The sequence below is a fragment of the Coloeus monedula genome (genome assembly GCF_965178545.1).
Source record: "Coloeus monedula genome assembly, chromosome: 3".
Taxonomy (NCBI): domain Eukaryota; kingdom Metazoa; phylum Chordata; class Aves; order Passeriformes; family Corvidae; genus Coloeus; species Coloeus monedula.
The window spans coordinates 68,498,463-68,518,659 of NC_138783.1; the positions used below are offsets into that span (position 1 = coordinate 68,498,463).

A 20,197-nucleotide genomic window follows, 5' to 3' on the forward strand; every position below is an offset into this window, starting at 1 on the left:
CCCTAACAGAGGAGCCCTGCCTGGGGCTAGCACCAAGTTCTTAAAGGAAATAACGATGAGGTTTATGAAACTAATGCTTAGTCTTGAACAAAATAATATTTTATTTCTATTGAACACAGAACCCCCCTCGACTTCTCTGAAGTAACTGCTTTTCATTAAAAAAAACCAACAAAACAAACAAAATCCCTGAAGTATTGTGACTTCTTCTGTGCCTCTGAGTTCTTCAAGAATGCAAAGTAACAGAAGCTTTGCTCCAAATGAAAGCAAAGAGGTGGAGTGAAAAACACATCCAAAGCCCAACACACAGAATTACCTAACACTGTTTACTGTACAATGTTATTTTCCTGAAGGAAAGCTGGGCCTTGAAGGTCTTCCATGGTCTTATTGGTCAGCATACTTTAAAGTCAGCAGAAAAAAAGTTGTCCCCACTTAGGACTGTTTTGTTTGACTATCATAAGTATGTATATATACAACCTAGGAGCCCAGTACCTAAAGCTGAAGTGTCACTTTTATTAGTTCAGTACACCCAAAAAGCAGGAGAAGACCCAAGTCATCTGCAAATTCTGCTTTCCATACCCCTGCTTTAAGATTTTGATCTGTATTATAAACCTATTACGACACTGTTTGATTATACTGTCCCATTCTGTATTTGCATTAGCTTTTTTCCTCTACCAAAAGCAATACAAATTGTAGTTAAACAGTAGAGTCAATTTAAGGACCTGGACCTTTAGTTGGTAGCTCAAGATTCCACGTGAGTTACAAGTATTGCCTAATTCTTAATTTTTCTAAGCATTGGTAGCCCAGTCATACAGGAGCAGACTTGTTGTTATCATTAAAATGAAAACACTTGGAGGAGAAATACAGGTTTAGAGAACGCCAAAAGTGTACTTCAAACTAGAATAATCATGTTAAAGGAGGCCTGAAGTGATAATGTGGCATAGCAAATGAAAGGAGATAATAAAGTAAGACCTCAAACCAGAAAGTGTCTGTAGTAACTGGTGCTGAACAAGAGCAAGATGGAAAGGTGAACCTCTTAGCCTTGACATTTAACTTTGTAAGAAACATTTACTACTGAACATAGCTAGGTACACCTACTGCCATATTCTCCAGAAGAAATGATGCAGGTGAAGTGCTGTTTTTCTGAAGGGTTGGTTTGATGCTCTCCTCCTTTCATTCTGAAGGATTTCAGGAGCTTATCTGCTCAGAAACAGCACACTCAGAGCATCCTAAATAGAGATTAAACTACTTCCAAAAACATATCCCATACTCTCCCAAAGCAGAACAGTTTATACTTTGTTTGCTGACCAGTGATCAAAGTTGCTGCTATCACACAGCTCAGACTGGTTATTTTGTACTCATATTTTCTGGACTTTTCTGGAAATAGAATTCTACATTTCTTTTTTTCCTCCTGTCTATTGACCAGTGAGGCAACACAGCTGAAGAACAAATAAATAAAATCTTTTTCTCTTGATGGTCTACATACTGCTTCTCATTAGTGCTTACCTGAGAACATGAGGAGATATCTTTAAAATTCTTTTCAAACACAACAGATTTGGTGTCTGGACTGATGAGGTTAACTTCAAACCTTCCAACCTGAGGGGGAGGAAAACAAATCTAATTTATGACTGTCTTGGGGGCACAGCACTGACAGCAACAAAAATGCCAGAATCTAGCCCTTTCTTGTTCACGTAGAGCACCTTTTGGCACAACCACTTACTCAGCAGGAACAAGGGTGCCAGGGAGCCATAATTCAGCCTATGTTGAGTAAGAATATTTCATCAAGAACAATACACTCAGTTGAATAAGAAAAAGACTTGGAAAGAAGACAGCTTTTCTTCCCCTCCCCCACCTTCTTTCTTCAAGTTATTTTAGTCCAAAGATCACATGTTTGACAGACAATACTAAAACCTTTAGGAAACAATGTGGCTAAATTAAAAGCCACAGAAAAAAAATAATAATTTGGGGATTTTTGGTTTTTAAATTATACCATAGATAAGCTGAGAAACTAAGACAACACTTTCTGGTTTGTACTAATTCTAAATGAGAAAGAGCAGGTTCTGCAGCAAACTACCTTTCAGCTTTCCCAAACTGTTTCTTAAGCCTATGGAACTTAATGTACAGACCTCAGAGATTTTTTCAGCTAAATCCTTTTAATTACTAGTGATAAGTTGTGGCTTTCTGAAGGGCAATGCATTCGTGCTTCAGTTATCATTTCCCCAAGAAAATAAAAAACAAGAATGATCTTTAAAACAAATGGAAAGACAAAATCCAGGCATTTAGCCTGTCGTTATTTTAAGGTCCAAAGATTTTTCCTTTTATGGGTCACCTCCTTTATGTGTCCTTCTGTTTTCTCAAAACAAGTTCCAAATATATGAAATGCACTTCAGGCAAGACAAATAACCACTGGAGTCTGAAGGAAGAAGCCTTCAGTGCACAGATGTTTGAATACTCATCTGGGAAAGAGGAGATATTAATACAAATTATTAGAAAGAGGCTGGCTCAAACATAAGGCTGTAAAAGTCTTACGTGAAGTTGTGAGTTTCTTTTTATGTGCACAAAAAAAGAGGTTTTGTTTGCATGGTAGTCTTCACTGATTCTCTTTTTGAAAGAATATTCATGTTTTTCAGCTAGGTTCTAGATATTACTAATACAGACAATCCAAAACTGCATACGAAAGAATTATTTCTCTAAAAACTCTACTCTTTTGAGTGATTACTGCATAAATAATTACTTTTTTTCAAAATTTGCCTGAGCTCGTGAGTTGAGGTGACTTCCTTAAGAAAGTTCAACGACTAGTATTCCAACCATTTATGAACAGATACAAAAATTTTTACAACAAATTCAAATAATGAAGCCATACTGGATCCATATTACTTATCTTGCAAAACTTGTCTCAAACTGCACAGGGGAAAAAGATATGGTACAGAACCAACAGGAAATTAATTGTTCGTCCTAGTACACACCTGGAACAACATTGTCCTGTTCTTTTCAGAATCAGAGGGCTGAACATGACTGGGTGCACTTGCGTGTCTTCTGCGGGACTGTATTTTCAGGTTTGTGTCATGAACCCTTCTCTGCATCACTGCAGTGACACTGCTGCACCGGGAGCGAAACTCCTGCTGCTCATCAAAGCCAGAGTCCTCTAAAATTCTCTCTGGAAAGAAGCCACGAGTGCTGGCCAGGTTGGTCAAGTTGGTCTGGCTGCCAATTGTAAACATTGCAGCATGCCCCGAAGTGCTGTTTGGGCTGTCCAGCTCCTCAAATGGGCTGTCCAATGGAGAAGCTGGCACATTTTCTTCACACAGGGGCAAGTCCAAACTCGACTCATTATTCCGCTGCTCATTTAACAGTTTCAGGCGCTGGCGCTCATGAAGGCTGAATTTCTCTATGCAGTCGTCAATTAGTGTGGAGGGAGCTTTCTTGTGAGCCACTGTCACCTTTCCACAGTACAAGACCTCAAATTTTTGAGAGTCATAGAAGGCATCTTCACCATCCTTACTTGGTTTGGCATCTTCTTTCAGTGCTGCTTTAGAGACTTGTCTTATGCTGCTGATGACATCAGGAACCTAAGGGGACAGTGTGAAAGGCTTTTTTAGTAACCACAAATGAGACAGCATAGACAGTGATGTGTCAAGCATTTCTTAAGGTAAGCAGTTACACATGCAAATATTTCCCCAGCAGAGTGCCACAAGCTTCTTGGCAAACAATATAAAACCAGTAAAGTCTAAATTCTGTATGGACAATTGACGGAGTGGAAGCAGAGCAAATAATTTCTAATTTTTTCCTGGAACATCTTCCAATACATAAGGTTTTAAATTACATAAGGTCGATTGGCAAATGTTCACATTTTTTAAAATTTGTTTGTTTTTACTGAGATTACCTTCTCTTTTCCATGGTCCTCTGCCCACACTGGCATATTTTACTGCTGTATTCTGTAAAGGGCCATCACTGTTCGTTTGTTTTTATTTTGCAGAGCCACTTATTCTATTCTTAAGACTGTTTTAGGAACAGTTTTGTGGAAAAGAGACCAGCAATCTCCATCAGTTTCAAGTGACAGTTTTGGAATACAGGTAGCAAAAATATGGACATTTTATTGAAGTACCATGTGCAATTGCATTAGGTCTCACTTATTATCAACTATAAAAACCTTGCCCCATCCATCCTATGACACAGTTCACCTTAAGGTCACACTTCTCTGCTGCCTCAGCCATTGTGCAATTAAGCAGCACACACAAATCTCTTTTCTCTTCCACACAGACCCCTACTAGATATATATAGTGTGTGTGTGTATATATACATATAAAATATATATATATATATATACCTACACAAGGCCCTACTACTGTAGGGCCAAACTGAGCATCTCCAGTAGAAACTCATAATTTCAGCCCTGTATCACAGAGTCATTCACAGACACCTGGGTCTTCCTCCATTTAATCCAAATCACCCTGGGAGGGGTCTGCTTTCAGTACCAACATATTCAATACCTGAGCTTGTTTTTCATTTTGGCTTCACTAAAGAAAACAAGGACTTACCCAACTCCACTAACTGCAGATCAGAGTGACAAAAGTTGCTCTTTAGACAGTACCTACTCTTCTGAACCATGCCTCTTTCCAACATGTCCCATTTTCTCTAGAAGTATAATGAATGGCATCACACTACATGCACTGGGGAAGTTACTGCTGACAATAACAGAGAGACAATCTATCCAATTTTCTTTGCAAGAGAAATCAGATCTCAACATGCAACTAATCCGATATAATCAATCAACAGCTTTTGTATTTTATAAAGCTTTACTGTGTCTGTAGTATATATTTTTCAAAGAATTTTTCTATTTAAAAAGGTAACTTTAAAGTCACACCTTAGTAAATAATCCACGCTCCCTACAGCATCTCTTTCTTTCAGTCACATGATACAGCTGAAGCTTGCTACTGAGGCAGCAATCTCATATACCAATACTTTTGCAAGTCACAGTGGAAAATTACCTTATCTTAATCCCCTTCTCCTACTACACACTCCTCATCCCTTGGGCATTCAACTCAAATCTGCTTCCAGTTCATTTATTGCAAAATGAAGTTTGATTGCACTAAGGTCTGCTGACCATTTGGCTTCTATCCCTTTAGATGCCATCACCATCTCAGTTTTCAGTGAGGTTAAAACTAAGTCTATCTGACACAGATACTAGAGTGTAACTATTCTTTCCTCATTCTCACTACCAGGCTGCTTTACTATCACCCAAGGTGCACTTCCTCCCAGCCATGCCAGTTCAGCTGGACATGCACAATCCTCACTTGGCACTTGCCTGTTGTATTCCAAGACACAGCTCTTTTCCCACTGATCGATCTCTTATTCTTTCCACAGCCCGTGCTTAAAGAAGTCCTAGAGTTTAAATTTCTTAGTTCTCTATTTTAACAGAATTCACAAACTAGCTATGTTTTAACTAAAACTTCCCTTTTTAGAATCCAGAAGCTGTAACAGGGCAATTCACATACATTTCTACTCAAAGTACAGTGACAAATGCTAATTGTATTCAAAATGCACACACTTTACACACAATCAACTAGAGCAACCACTGTCATCTGTTTAATCAGCAATTTAGATTTTTTTAAAGGGTACCCTCACTTCCACTCCAGTAACTGAGTTTTGCCTCTTGCTCATCACCTCTAAGAGAAAAAAACTGGAAATTCCTAAGTTTTTCTAAAAATACCCAATAGCCTCCTAACACATCCTTCCCACTCTCTCCCTCACCAGCAAATGTCCAGATAGGCTGACGATAAGACACCACCAATTCTACTCCAAAGGAATACCCATCCATCCCCTCTTCAGTCAGACATCTCCCTCACAGAGTTTTAAATTATTCCAAGTCTACTTAGACAAACCCACCAACCTAAGTATCCTGCTGTTTATCACTTTGTTTTATTTCCATACTTTCCAGACTGTGTTTAGTCTTTAGACATTAGTATTTAAGTCACAATTATTATTTCAGAATTTCTGCTCATCAAAAAGTTTTTGCATCACATAAATTGCTACAGTATTTTCACTTATGCATAGAGGGATCCTACCATTAGAGCAGGGGTTTCAGCTCATATAGCCCAAACAATCCTTATTCCCTGCTTTGTTTAGGTAAACTTTTTTAATAGGTTATATTATTTTTTTGGGTGCTCCCTCATCAGCATTCACTTTTTTCTTCTTTTCAGCCTATAGACAAAACTAATGTGAAAAGTTAACATTTTGAGACCTGTTTAATGTCTGTGGTTATGAATACTTTCCTTATACACAGATGAAGAGAAAAACAATGTAATCCAATACAGGGATGTCACAATTGATAACTAATATCTGTCAGACAGCCCAGAACTAGTTCCAGATGCTTGTTGGTTGTTTCATGGGTACTATGAGTGGCATGGTGTAAAAACAGCTTCAAGTATAACATTAAAGACAGATACTAACATTGCCAGGCTATTAGTTGTGCACATGGATTTTACTGGTCTTTAGAGTACAGGAGTACCTGTGTGCTGTTGATGATGTACCCAATGACTGACAGTGTGCCAGCGTGTGCAGCTAGACCTGACCCTCTTCACTCCCAGAGTGACGCCTTCTTATCAAGAACCAGGAGCTACTTCTGAGATGTACCCGAGCAGAGTACAGCATTTTCACATAAAGATTTGACTTTGAGCTAAATCCCTAAGTGGGATCAAATGGAGTCTAAACAACAGTTTGCATCTGTATTTTCCTGAAATGCAAGATACAGGAAAAGTTACGTAATTATCAAGCATACATCCCAGTATGGCTTTTTACACATTTCTTTGACATATATCATTGGTTTTTGACATTTTGCTCCTCTGTGTATCAAGAAATCCCAGTAATAAAATTTCACCATCAAAGTTGTGTAACTTTTTTGGAGATGGATATTAGCTTATTATCTGTTACTGTCAAAATTTCAGGGCAAAGTTAGACAAGACAATGAGCAGAATGGAGCTTTTAAAATACTGAATTACCAGAATGAAAATGCCTAATTACTTTTAGAAACCAGTTTAGGAAAACTGATTTTAGGAAATCAGTTTAGAAGACAGACTCCTGAAACAGTGAAAACTTACTAACGTATTTCCAAGTTCTAGTATTTCCCTGCAGAAGTCAAATTAAGCAGCCAGAGGGCAGAAATGGGATTCTTACTCCTGAAACCCATAGGACCGTTGACAATCTTCCTGGACATCTACTACCAGCTGTTACAGTAGAGCAAAATTAAAATGTTAAATGAGTTACTGCATAGGTTTTCAGTATTAACCAAACAATGCCCCCAAAGGCAAGAGGTCATTAAGACATAGATGGACAGTGGGTACCATAAGTATGAAACTAAACCTGTTACACTAGTTTGGCTCTTCAGTGTGAACAATGCTACAAAACTTGATTGAGAAAAAAGAAAACCAAAAAACCAAACCCCAGTACCAAAACCAAGCAAACAAGACTGCGAGTTAAGAGGCAAATAGTAAGTGCTCTATAATGTCATCCAAGAGGCAATATTTCCCTCCCGGGAAATATATTTATCTAATAAAAGCAATTTAAGAAAAAGAAACAACCCCACACTTGGGAACCCAAATCAGATTTCTAATTCACATTTGAGTAGCCTAAGATTATATGAACCAGTCTTCACCCAAGCAGATCTGATTTCATACGTGGCGATTCAATAAGGAAAAGTTAGCTGTACTCAAATCAGAACAGATGGCACAGGCCGAGTTCTGCATCACTTAAAATTAGATCCTGCTCTGAAAAAACAACGTAAGAAGTAAAGCATGACACTGCCACAAACTCTGTTTACTACAGGCAGTAGTGTTTTGATTTGACACTAATGACAGCACCAATTTCAGCCAGATAATCCTCCATCTCCTCTATCTGTACCACACACCTCCCCCTATGGTCTTGGCTAGAGACCTTTTGAGCTACTGCACCACATCATTCATTTGGCCAGACAGCGTAGAATAAGATGGCAGCACTCAGCTAACTCCTGCTCTGCAATTCAAGGGCTAGATCTAGCTCTGTCTCTTGTAACTAGACCTGTAATAGGGTCAATTCATAAAGGAGAACAAACACCTTCCGCATGCATTAGTAGCACACCACACAAAGGGCATGTGATTAGCACTGCCAAGAAATATTCTACTATACATCAAGGCACTTCACTGCATTCTATGCAGAATAGTATTTTCATGTTCAAAGAAACATCACTTTAACCGATATAAGTAATGCAAGGTCTTGTTAAAATTAATTCCAACTTCAGCAGCCCTTAAAACTTCAAAACCAGAACTTCAGTTATGAGTATTTATCATCAATATCTTGAAGCTGTAAAACAGCAAGATTACTGAGCCTACTAAATCATGGCTGCTACAGCGTAACAGTAGAACACTGTCACAACTCTAAAATGGGCAGAGCACCTCCATCATAATACTACATGCTTTCTTGAACAGCAGGGACAGAAGTGGGAGGATTAAAAAAAATAATAATAATCCCTTTGAATTTACAAGAGCCTCCAGTGAACAAAGGTGGATGTCCCGTTTTTGCTGGAGTGATAACTTTCAGTCCATCCCTTGGTAATTACTAAGCAGTGCTTTCAATTTTAATCCAAACTTAGAACTTGAATGCTATGGATATCGCAAAGAACAAAATTCACTGGCTGTATTTCATTATTTTCACAGATGAACAGAATTTCCCTGCAGAGAAGCTGCAGTTCTTCCTAATTTGTGTCTAGCTTCCACATGGAAAATTTCAGTCTGGAATTTATTAACAAAGCAAAGCCAGTCTTCATTCCATAAGGCTTATAAACATTAGTGTGACTGTGAAGTACTAATCTAACAAACGTGCCTAACAAATCTGGCTACTTAATGACAGCAATTCTAGCAAGGCAATTATTTTCAAAACAAGGAAAAAGCTCAACCCCTCTTACTCCATCACCACACAAAGTGCAGTGGCAGATCCCTTCCACCATACGCAGAGACGGGAGATGAATGAACTTCACACACACACGACAGGAGCAGTCAGTACCTTCTGGTGTGAGAGCCAGCTCAGAAGCAGAGGCATGTCCAAGCAGAACTGTCACCAAACCTTAAGTGTCATGAACACGAAGGCTCTGGAACAGATTCCTGGGATAAGTGAGAGCAGAAAGGATCCCCCTCTCACAAAGGGCTGGCAGTGCTGTCACGGCATTTCCTCAAGCTCGTTTCATGATATCACAGCAGAGGCAGAAATCCGTGCAGCAGCCGTTATTCTTCAAAAGCCAAGTATTTCCTGACTTGGGGCTGGAAGCATCCGCGCTGCCTCAGATTTGAATAATGCATCCCACTCATGATCAAGCTATGTACACTTAAAAGCAAACAAAAGAGAAATGGGATACTGTTCAGAAATCAACACCCTGCGCTTTGCTAATTACTGGGAGTTTGACATCTATCAGCTAGAAAGCAGTGCAATGTGAGAAAAAATTAGAAGCAATTGGAACGACTCTCCTTTTGTTAGTGTTAACTTGCATATCCACGTGATAGGAGAACCCAGCCACAACAGTGAAACATGAACAGAGACAAAATAAGCTGCATATCATATCCTGCTATGTACCAGCCATTTGACATGGAGGCAAAGTTCTTATCTTACATAAAAACACACCCAAATGCCACCCAAAGTGCAGGTATCTGTAACTATTCTCAACTAGAAAGATGGGTGGGAGAGGGAGAGAACTGTTTTTCTTTAACTGCTATAAATGCTTTTACTGCCATCCAGTTAGTCCAACGCTGATCATTCAGACCTGTTGTACTTCTAAAACTACTGCATTCTGCTGCTTCCCACTCTGGTGACAGTGTCCCACTTAACAGTTTTCACCATTAAAAATTCATCTTTCCAATAAAGAGATAAAAGACCAGGTCGACATGATTCAACTTATGCAGTCACACAAGCAATTTGCTGACTTTGTTTAAAGCTAGAGGTATTTAGAAACTAGAATAGAAGACTCTGCCTCCATCAGCTGACTTACTGCTGAAGGAATACTGATCGTCTTCTGTTTTACAGGAATAAGAAGGATTTGTAGCCAAGAGAAATGCTATCACAAAGGGAAAGGATTAACAGCCAAATTACTGAATATTTCTATAACCCATCTGCACTTAGTGTACAGTCTAAAAATACAGTTTAGAAAACTCAAAGTCACAGCAGGCAGTAATAAGCATCTGCCATCAACTCCAATTCATTCTGCTGCATGTCTGGGCCAACACAACACAAGCCTAGTAGCAGAAAGCTGGAACACAGGCAAAGAAAGATTCAGTGAAACAGCTAGTGCTTTCACATTTCTGCTCACGAGTTTAGCCAAAGCTTAAAGCATCAGAAAACACATTAAAGGATTGCATAGAGGAACATTAAAGGATGGCATAGAATAAAGTTTTGCTTTCAGGAGACAGTCTTCCTCCTATTTGCCTGGCCTATATTTTTCCTAGGTGATTGGTCAAGACCCAGCTAGCTTTGCTTCTAAAGAACTGCCTACAGAGCAGTGCATGTATTTTACTCTGATATTCAGCCTCACACCACATACTGGGGAGACCACATACTCCTGCCGAAGGCAAAGCTGAAGACTACTACTACACCACCTTAAACAGAGATCTATTTTTAGATAGGTAAGTGAAAATAAAATTAAATTCAGTTTTCAAAATAATTCTTATTCAAGATCAACTCAGCAATTACTTACACTGTTTAGTTTTGATACAGTCAACAAGCAGAAAAAAGTGCCAGAGTTGCACAGCATACACTTAGCAAACCATCACAGTTCCTAATTTGCTGCCGGAAACTTGTGGATCACCCAACACATTCTGTGTGCTACACACACACAAGACACTTCTATGCCAAATATCCAAATTTACATAAGCACTATAATGACACAAAGTGGATCAAGTTACTTAACAGGAAAGAATGTCTAAGACTTACAAGATGGTTTAGACACCTGAGCAAATAGGTGCCTTTCTTTATACTTCTATGTAAGCACTCTACCACGGTGTATCAAAGTTAACTTCAGTGATGGCAGTGACAGCACGGCACAACAGGAGCAGTGCTTAAGCAAGGAAGGGTCTTGCACTCAGTATTTTGCTCCTGTGTTTAGGCCAGTCAGGCTTGATACTTTTCCACCTTTCAGATACAGCTCACATTCACTCAGCTTGAGTACTCTGCAACCCACAGCAGTGTCAGTACAGAGGTCTCATGATGATCCTTATCCTCTTTGAATATGTAGATTAGTAAAACTCAATTCATCAAGTTTAGGACATAGTTCTCAGTGAAAGACTTAGCAAAGTACAGCTTGCCTGGAACAGCAGTTCTTAAACTTCTTTAAGCCAAGTTCTTACAAACTATAAAAGCACAAATTCAGATATTAGCTAGGAATTTTCTCCCGAAAACTGCATTTTAGCTTAACTTGGCAGTTCTAGTAAGAGGTTTATTAAAGATATTGTTTTCAAAACTCCATCATGTTTAACACATACCCTATTTTTAAAAGGGCTTGCCTGAGAAGATAAGGCTGTCACGTGGACAGTCCCAAACAATTAATACATTCTCTGCATTCATTTCCTTTTGGGGGGGGGAGGGGGGAGTTGGAGAGCTCACTTAAGTATTTTGCCCATTTATGGTCACTACTCACTTCTCAAATATAGATCAGAAGACCATGAACTTCATTTTAGCAGATTTAAAGTGGTAACACTGAAATAAATGCTTCATGCACCATGTTTAAGAAGGTGGCAATTTTTTAATTTTGTAGTTTCAGATAGACGTTCCCAAGATTTTAAATTTAAGAGATTAACTAACATGTTGATTCACTATGAAATGAACACACTTTGAAAAGTCTGTTTTTCCCCAGTCACAAGATCAAAGTTTTGGGACTCCTACATGGCAGAACATGAAGAGTCCTAAAGTGAGTATCATCCCAGATTTGGTTGAAACCCACCATGATACCCATGGATGACACCACTTTTATAACTCATTTGCTACGATAACCACCTTCTTCTACTGTCACTGAAGGAGAAGATGGCAAGTGGTTAGTAAGTCAGTGCTGACCTGGGAGATTGGAAAAGTTAGATTCTATTCAGTCTGGCAGATCTAGCACATGTGGATATACTTGGTCCAATAAAGTGAGGCACTGCAAAAACTTCTAGCTCCCTTAATGAGGCTAGAAATTCCTCAGTGACATGAAACCAAGGAGTTAGTTCTTTTCCTATTCAGTGTTTTCCCACAAACTCTCAACTGCAGTGGGAGGTTTCAGACTACACACTTTCCTTAAAAAAGGCTCTGCTTACAGAAAGTTGGACACCAAAACCGGTGTCAAGCAGCAGGTGATACCGCGGCAGAGACAAAAAGTGTTACTACTGGGTTCAAGGCTCCTTTTCTCAAAAGAACATTCATTAGGAAACTGTGAAAGACAAATACACATGGTTCATCAAACAATGTGCATGGAGTATAAAGAAAATAGATTGCAACTTAGTAGCATTTCAACAGCTTCTGCACACCTGCCAAATAATGTCCACTAGTTTTCTAGTACTTTGGAGATACACACCTGTACATGTTCCAGCTTGTTTTCTAATCTCACAGTTCACAAGAGCAACTGCACTGTCTTGTGACAGTATCAAATGCCTGAGCAACCAGTAGTACAATTAACTCTTCCCAGATAACAACCAGGAAAGAACCTAAGCATAAACACAGCAAGGAAGGATTTCAAAGCCATACTCTTCCAGATGCTGAATTACCAACTGTTTTGAAATGAGGCGCTGGGAAGAGCAGGGAACTTCCACCTAACTAGACTTCCTCCAGCACTGAAGTCTTGAACCACCACTTTGCCTAGGAGTCAGAGGAATAATGAATACCATGCCTGAAGGCAAAGTCAGCACAGCACAGAACACTAAACACTAGTCTCCCTGGGAGTCACATTAGTCTAATCTAGTCAATCAGTAACTGTTTAAAATACTAAGATTTCATCAGCTGGTTATGGTAGCTGTGAAGAGAATTATATCATTAGATAGTTATGGTGTTCAAATGTAAATCCATACAGACACAGCTCGATGGGCAAGTATTTCAAACTTAATAGCTGAAAGTAATTAAATGCATGGTCCTTTTCTTTCTCGACACAGAGAAATTCTAGAAGAGCTACAGAGCTACTGTTGCTACTACTACTAATAAAACAAAAAACCAAACCAAACCAAAAACAACCTACAAGACCCAGGGTCAACAGAAAAGGAAATGCTTTCCCAGAAAGCTTTGATATAAAGGAATCAATAAAGTAAACAGTGTAAGGGCCTTTCAGAGAAACAGCTTTATAAGGTGATTCTTGCACCAATAGTGACATACATGAAGAGTAAGCTAAGGGTGTGACAGAGACCCATGAGACTATTTATATATATTTCTAAAAGTCCGTGACAGCATTTTGTTTTGGTTATGAATATGGGTTCCACAAAACTGAAGGGAAAAAGGGAGCACAGAGGCACTTAATCACTGTGTAAGTAAGAAAGCACAATAGGTATATAGAGTCAAGATGGGCAGGAATAAGTTGTTTCTGAGATCATCGGTGAAGTTCTGCTCATTATTTTAGGCAACATTTTCATATACATCAGGTAAAGTAACTTTTGCACTGCTTCACTAATTGCTACTGGCAGATGCTACTTATTTCAGCACAGCTAAACTTTATTTTCTGAATTTATTGTGCCTGGTATGTGCTAGGTATTTCTACGCCAGCAGCTGCAGAGCACTGCCTAACAGCATAAACAGTAAGATTTTGGGCATTTGCTTGAGACCACACAGGTAAGAAGAATAGCTAGGATAAATTAAATGACTGCAGCTAACTTTTTGATAACAATATTCACAGAAAGAGTGGCACTGGCTTTACGATGTCCTAGCAACACGACAAATTAACCCAGGATTTCTGGCAGTTTTGCAGAGCAAAGCCCACACTGCTTCACCTTCTGTAGCAGTATCTTCATTTCAGTAGTTGTTCTGGGTTTGTGTGGCAAGGTTTTGGTAGCAAAGGGGACTGCAGGGGTGACTTCTATGAGAAGCTGCCAGCGTCTCCCCAACATCCAACAAAGTCAATGCCAGCGGGCTCCAGGACAGACCCACCACCAGCCAAGGCTGGGCCCATCAGTGATGGTGGTAGCCCCTCCAAGATAATGTATTTGAGAAAGGGAAAAAACCTGTGCAATGGCAGCTAGGACAGAAGAATGGGAACACATGAGAGGAAAAGCCCTGCAGACACCAAGGTCAGTGAAGAAGGAGGGACAGGAGCTGCTCCAGGTGCCAGAGCTGAGATTCCCCTGCAGCCCCTGGGGCAGACCACGGTGAAGCTGCGCCCCTTCAGCCCATGGAGGGCCATGGGGATGTAGGGATCCACGTGCAGCCCATGGACGACACTACACTGGAGCAGAGGAAGACCAAAGGAAACTGTGACACCATGGGAAGCCCACACTGGAGCAGGCTCCTGGAAGGGACTTGTAGATCTGTAGAGAGAGGAACCAGCAGTGGAGACGGTTTGCTGGCAGAACTCCAGCAGGCGACCCACGCTAGAACAGCCCGTTCCTGAAGGACTACACCCTGTGGGAGGGGCCCCCACTGGAGCAGCCTGTTCCTGCAGAACTGCACCCAGGGGAAAGACCCAGATTGGAGAAGTTGGTGGAGAGCTATCTCCTGTGGGAGGGGCCCCACACTGAAGCAGAAGAGTGTGTGGAGTCCTGCCCCTGAGGAGAAAGCAGCAGCAGAGATAACGTGTGATGAATCCCCATTCCCTGTCCCTGCACTGCTGAGGGGGAAGAAGGTAGAGAAAATTAGGAGTAAAGTTAAATCCAAGAAGGGAGGGGTGGGAGGAAGGTGTTTTCAGATTTTTCTTTCTCGTTACCCTACTCTGAGATTTGATTGGTAATAAATTAAACTGATTTCCTCAAGCTGAGTCTGCTTTGCCCATGACACTAATCAGTGAGTGATCTCTCCCTGTCCTTAACTTGACCCACAGGCCTTTTGTTATGTTTTCTCATCCCTGTCCGACTGAGGCAGGGAGTGAGAGAGTGGCTTTGGTGGGTGGCTGGTGTCCAGCCAGGGCAGCCCCCACACCAGTACTATTAGCACATCTTAGCTGGATACCTGTATAGTAAGGTATGTTCCCTGCTTGTAAAGGAGAAGGGCAGCATTAGTCCTAATGTCTAGGGCTTGGTGAAAGTATACTTAGATGTAACATGGCAAATCCCATCATGTGGCTCCCGTCTGGCCTGGAAATAGGAACTCCTATTTCTGGTCTGATGGGCAAGCAATGAGAAGGGAAGAGTTATTTTGTCACAGACACAACCTTGTTCTCATGATATTTAAGTAAGTTATTTAGAAGGATAATATAAATCCCATTCACTTCAGCTTACTACAGGAGTTTCTTAATAATTTCACCTAGGGTATGACTTGTCATGCTCAGCAGCCATCAAAGCAAGATACACCTTCAAGTAACTTAAAGTTTCAGAAGTAAGTATGTGAGTTGCTCTTTCATAGAAGGCAACAGTTTTCCCTGGACCGAGGAACTGAGAACTCAGTTTATCCACAATTTGGTCATTCTACAGCTTAGTTTTTACTTCCGATATCCCAGATTATGAAAGATTTCTCTCTGCAACTGGTGAGAGTTAGCAGTGAACATGTATTAACAAACTATTAACCGAAATCAGAAAAAAGGTCCCCCAAGTAGTGAACTCCATTCCTTCTGCTCATCAACTCTCCCTTCCCTGGGGGAGCTTAGTTGATCTGGGAATTATCTATGCTCGGAATCTATTCTTGGTCATGTCTGAATGTCCTGTTCTCACTGAAGTCAAGGCTGAAACTTGATTTGCAAAGCCAGTGAGGAAACATTGTATCATAAAAGTTAAGCATATTTCTTAACTATCTTTTCTGTGATTCCCAGAATCCTATCTCAGAACAAAGGTATGTCTTACTCACCAAGCTTCAGTCATTTCTCAGCTGTGACACCTACAAGGGCTTCCAAAACAATTCCATACATTTCTATATGGTAGATACTGGTAAACTTCAAGAAGAAACAACAAACATCTCAACTTCAGAGGTTATGCCAAACATGACAGAAATATACAGCACTAGTTAGATTTCGTTATTCTCTAGGGAATCTTTAAACCATCTGGCATAGTCCCAAGTGCTGTAGTTTCTGTTTGTTCAAGAGCTCTCAGGGAGCTGAAGCTAGCATAGGACACAAATTGGATCATTTCTGTGTGTTTTTGTTCTTGTAAAAACTTAACATCTTGCATAAATTGAGTAACTTCAAAACAGTTATAAGGAAGCAGATTTAACAGATTCATATCTTATCAAGAGAACTTTATTAGAATTTATAAGGGTTCAGAAATTAGTATGGACTGTCAGCTAGAAGCAAAATCTGAAAAATACATAATCCATTTGAGAAGCCACTATGGAATTTGTTAACCAAGATGTAGCTCAAAGGGATTTACATGAACAGAAATAAAACTGAATATATTAACATCTCCATCCATATTTTTTCATAAACAGAAGCCAAGCCACCAGCGTGTAAATTTTTTTTTGGGTATTGTTTATTTTTTTGTTCGGGTATTGTTTATTTTTTTAAGGGGCAGAGTCTTTCATGAGAGGTTTAGGAAGCATTGGAGCAAACAACGACAAAATCCTAAGTGAAAGTAATAGGAAAATGTAAGAACAGGCATGTTTGCTCCCAAATCCAGTACTTGGTACATACACAATTTCAAAGTGCCAATTGAGAGCAGCTTTCTGCAGCATTACAACCTGCCCAGCTGAGGTTGCTCCCCACATGTGCTTGAACCTATATCCCATAAAGAGATTTTAACATCCTATTTTCCCTCATGGGAACAGTGGGAATAACTATCTCAGACTTGGATGTTCAATTTAATATCACACTAAAAGTACTGCACCTCCTTTCCCCAAGCAGAGAAGTACTAAAGGAGCCTTTTTATGCCACAGTCCTTATGTTTACCACAATCCTTGTTCAGTCTGTTGGACTCCTTCAAAGATACATCACACATAAACACCAGTCTTGGAATCAAGCAATTTGGAATTGCTACCAGCACGTAACATGTAAAAAACTGTATTACTTTCAGTTAGTAGCAGCTTCATGATCATTGTTAGCCCAGTTTATTTAGATGATGCCAGCTCTGAGGCTGACCACAGAGACAGGGGTTCTAGAAGGACACAATAAAGCAGAATTGCTGCAAGAAACTTGTAAGCCCCAATAGCATTTGGTAAAAAACAGCTACTGAACAGCAAATTTAAAACTTGTGCCCTCTTTTCGTGTTAAGAACACAAGAGGAAAGCAACCCACGAAATAAGAGCCAATCAAAGGAAAAAGAAAGAAAGGGGAAAAAAAGACTTACACGCAAACTCAGTTAATTATGGGGACGCAGAAGAAAGCCTGTTACTAGTTACTGGATTGACAGGTCTGAAATTTTTATGTACAACCAAGGAGTAAGAGTCTTTTGAGTCAAAGAAAATAAAATTATCCTAAATGTCAGAAGTTGTCACTTCTGGAATCAGTCACTGGTTTAAGTGGATAAATTGCTAAGTAGGAGGATGATTTTAAAGCAGCACTTCAAAGAAACATATTAGGTAACAACAGATACATGACATGTAGTAACATCCTGGTATTATACCATGTTCATAAGTGGCATGAAGCTGAAATACAGGGTTTAAGATACCAAGGGTTTATTTCCAATACACAAATAATGTAAGATTAGGACACAGGTGAAGAACAACTGGCAATCACAGTATTTAATTAGGGTTTTTTTCTGTGTCTATGAACAGAGGCAGGAAATCAAGATCAAGTTGAGGTCATGTGGGTATAATACATGTTGACTGTAACAAGGATTTTACCTGAAATAAAAAAGGCAGAGTCATCTATGCAAGCAACTTTTGTCAATAATCCTGTATTGTTTATAAGCTATACTGCTTGTTGTGAATTCCCAAGCAGATAAGAACTGCTCACGATGCACAGACTTCACAAATAGCCCCACCTCAATAAAACTTGGGGGATGCACACCTGCTACTCAGAAATTACGATTCCACTCAAAATTTAAGTTACAGCTTATTTCATAATCTATAAATTTACAGTAAAATATTTTTCATTTATTCTTCTAAGAAAAAAAAAATAGATCATCATTTTGCCCAGTTTATAGAATATCCTACAATTTCATTCTGCAAAAAAACCCATACAGACATTTAGAAAAATATTTATGTAATTAGAAGGATTTAAAAAGAGGATTTTAGAAAGAGTGAGCTGCTAAAAACACACACTTGATGTCAATCCAACACTGAAACTCCCAAGCATTTATCAAAACTACAGTGCACAGCCTAAATGTTTCTTAACCCATAATTATATGCAGCATAATTGGAAAGCCTCAAATTTCAAGAAGAACTACCCAAGTGGTGACAAGATAACAGAAGAAACTCCTACTGGAAGACGAAACACCCCACTCCCCAACAGCTGGTCCTTAGAAGGGTTCGTATGTGCAGCTGGAAAGGAAGAGATTCATTTCAAAGTTGAGATGCTGAAGAGCTTCCCTGCTACCACCTCCCCACTATTCTCTCAAGATATCACACCAAGAATAGTGGTGAACCTGAACCAGCACTAGGTTACTAGTTGGACTTGGGGATCTTAGAGGCATTTTCCAACTTTAACGAATCTATGACTTATCCTGATAGCTGCATACAAATAGGAGTGCAGACATCATTGTATTTCTATAAAGCTTGGTTGGATGCTCACACCCACAGAAGGTAAGAGTGTACAAATTTACATGTGTAATGTACAAATGAGTGTACTCATTTACAAAAAACATTCCATTTTGCCTCCCCAGCTTTACCCAGCACTTTCACAGGCTTTATGAGCAGACTTTCCTTGAATACAAAGAACTGAGCTGAGACTCTACCCAGCAGGTGTTGCTCATAAACCAACAAAACTGAAGCTTCAGAGCTTTTAAGTTCCCAGATAATTAAAAAATATTTCATAAACTGAGTAGGGGAGGGGGACCTGCTTTTTACAACACACGTTAAGAACAAAGCTGCATTTATGTCATTTCACTGCTTATCTGAACACCACCCTCTGCTATCTAACAAAACACACACTGCACTTTCCTGATAAAACACCCTGTGCTAAGGTAGCTGTACCTCTCCACCGGGATGTGAACATGTGTCCTGAGCCCTATTACAAGCAGCACAGAAACAGATTATTTCAGGCTTTATGTACTCAGCTTGGATTTAATCAGCAGCCGCACAGTGAAGCCTCTGCACGCCCGCAAGCCTGAAAGAGCACTGGCTGCCATTGCTTTACTTTTATTCTAACTTGAGATCTTGTCATCTTAACCTTTACCTTCTAACACCATCAGCCACATTAGGCTGAACACCTTAGCCAAGAGCTTCCCATCTAGACAGCCAGAAAACAGACTGCAAGATTTTTTTTTCTTTTAATGAGGTCCTGAGGTCATCAAGGAAGGGTCCAAGCAACACCCACATACAAAGGTGCACTAAATTAACCTTGCAAAAATGCACAGAGTGCTTGGCTCTTGGAACAGAAGTGTGGCCGTGAGGCTGCAATGCTCACCCTCCTTTGTAATGTTTTGTCAGATTCTTAGGCTCTGTGAGGACCCTCTGCAAATGCTTTTAATTTTAAAAGCAGAAGATAGTAAATTATTCTTTATTTTACTCTGGAGGGAAAAAAACCAAAGAAAAAAGTTTACTACAGTATTCATTATATTTACAAGTGCCATTTCATTTCTTTGGCAGATCTCCCAAGTTTACCGCTAAAAGGATAAGGTCACAATATCGAATTTGCTACAGTGTAACTGCTTTCGGGGGAAAAAAAGAACTTGCTTTTCTGACACACTCAAGAATTAGATGAAAAATTGAGACCCCTGCCAGTAAACTGTCCCCTGCACCAGCACTGTTTCTCCATTACGGTAAAAGTGCAGGCTTTAATCTCTTTCCTTCCACAGCCATGCCCAGAAGAGTCCAGATAGACTGATCAATCAGTTCTAGTCAGCAGGGCTCTGTGAAAGGGCAGAAGGTCTTCCTCTCAAACCAAACTGCAAGATCAGTTTTAAATGCCTATGAAGGTTCATCTGATCTGATGGACGTGGTAAGTTTACAATGAAGTAATTGCAAAGGCTATGCAGTAGAAAAAGAAAAAAGAAGAAAA

At 39.7% G+C, this 20,197-nt stretch overlaps 1 protein-coding gene across 2 annotated transcripts in view; it reads right to left on the minus strand.

The window, feature by feature from the left end:
* TBC1D4 (TBC1 domain family member 4) overlaps window positions 1-20,197 on the minus strand; it is a 98,932-nt gene that overhangs the window by 38,736 nt on the left and 39,999 nt on the right. The window contains exons 2-4 of one of the 2 annotated variants that reach the window (XM_082278224.1): window positions 9,031-9,348; window positions 2,964-3,566; window positions 1,504-1,593 (exon numbers count right to left, since the gene is read on the minus strand). In XM_082278224.1, coding sequence (XP_082134350.1) covers window positions 1,504-1,593; window positions 2,964-3,566; window positions 9,031-9,066 — 729 coding nt within the window. In that variant the 5' untranslated portion in view covers window positions 9,067-9,348. The remainder of the gene's footprint in view (window positions 1-1,503; window positions 1,594-2,963; window positions 3,567-9,030; window positions 9,349-20,197) is intronic. The other variant, XM_082278223.1, reaches the window with a different exon arrangement.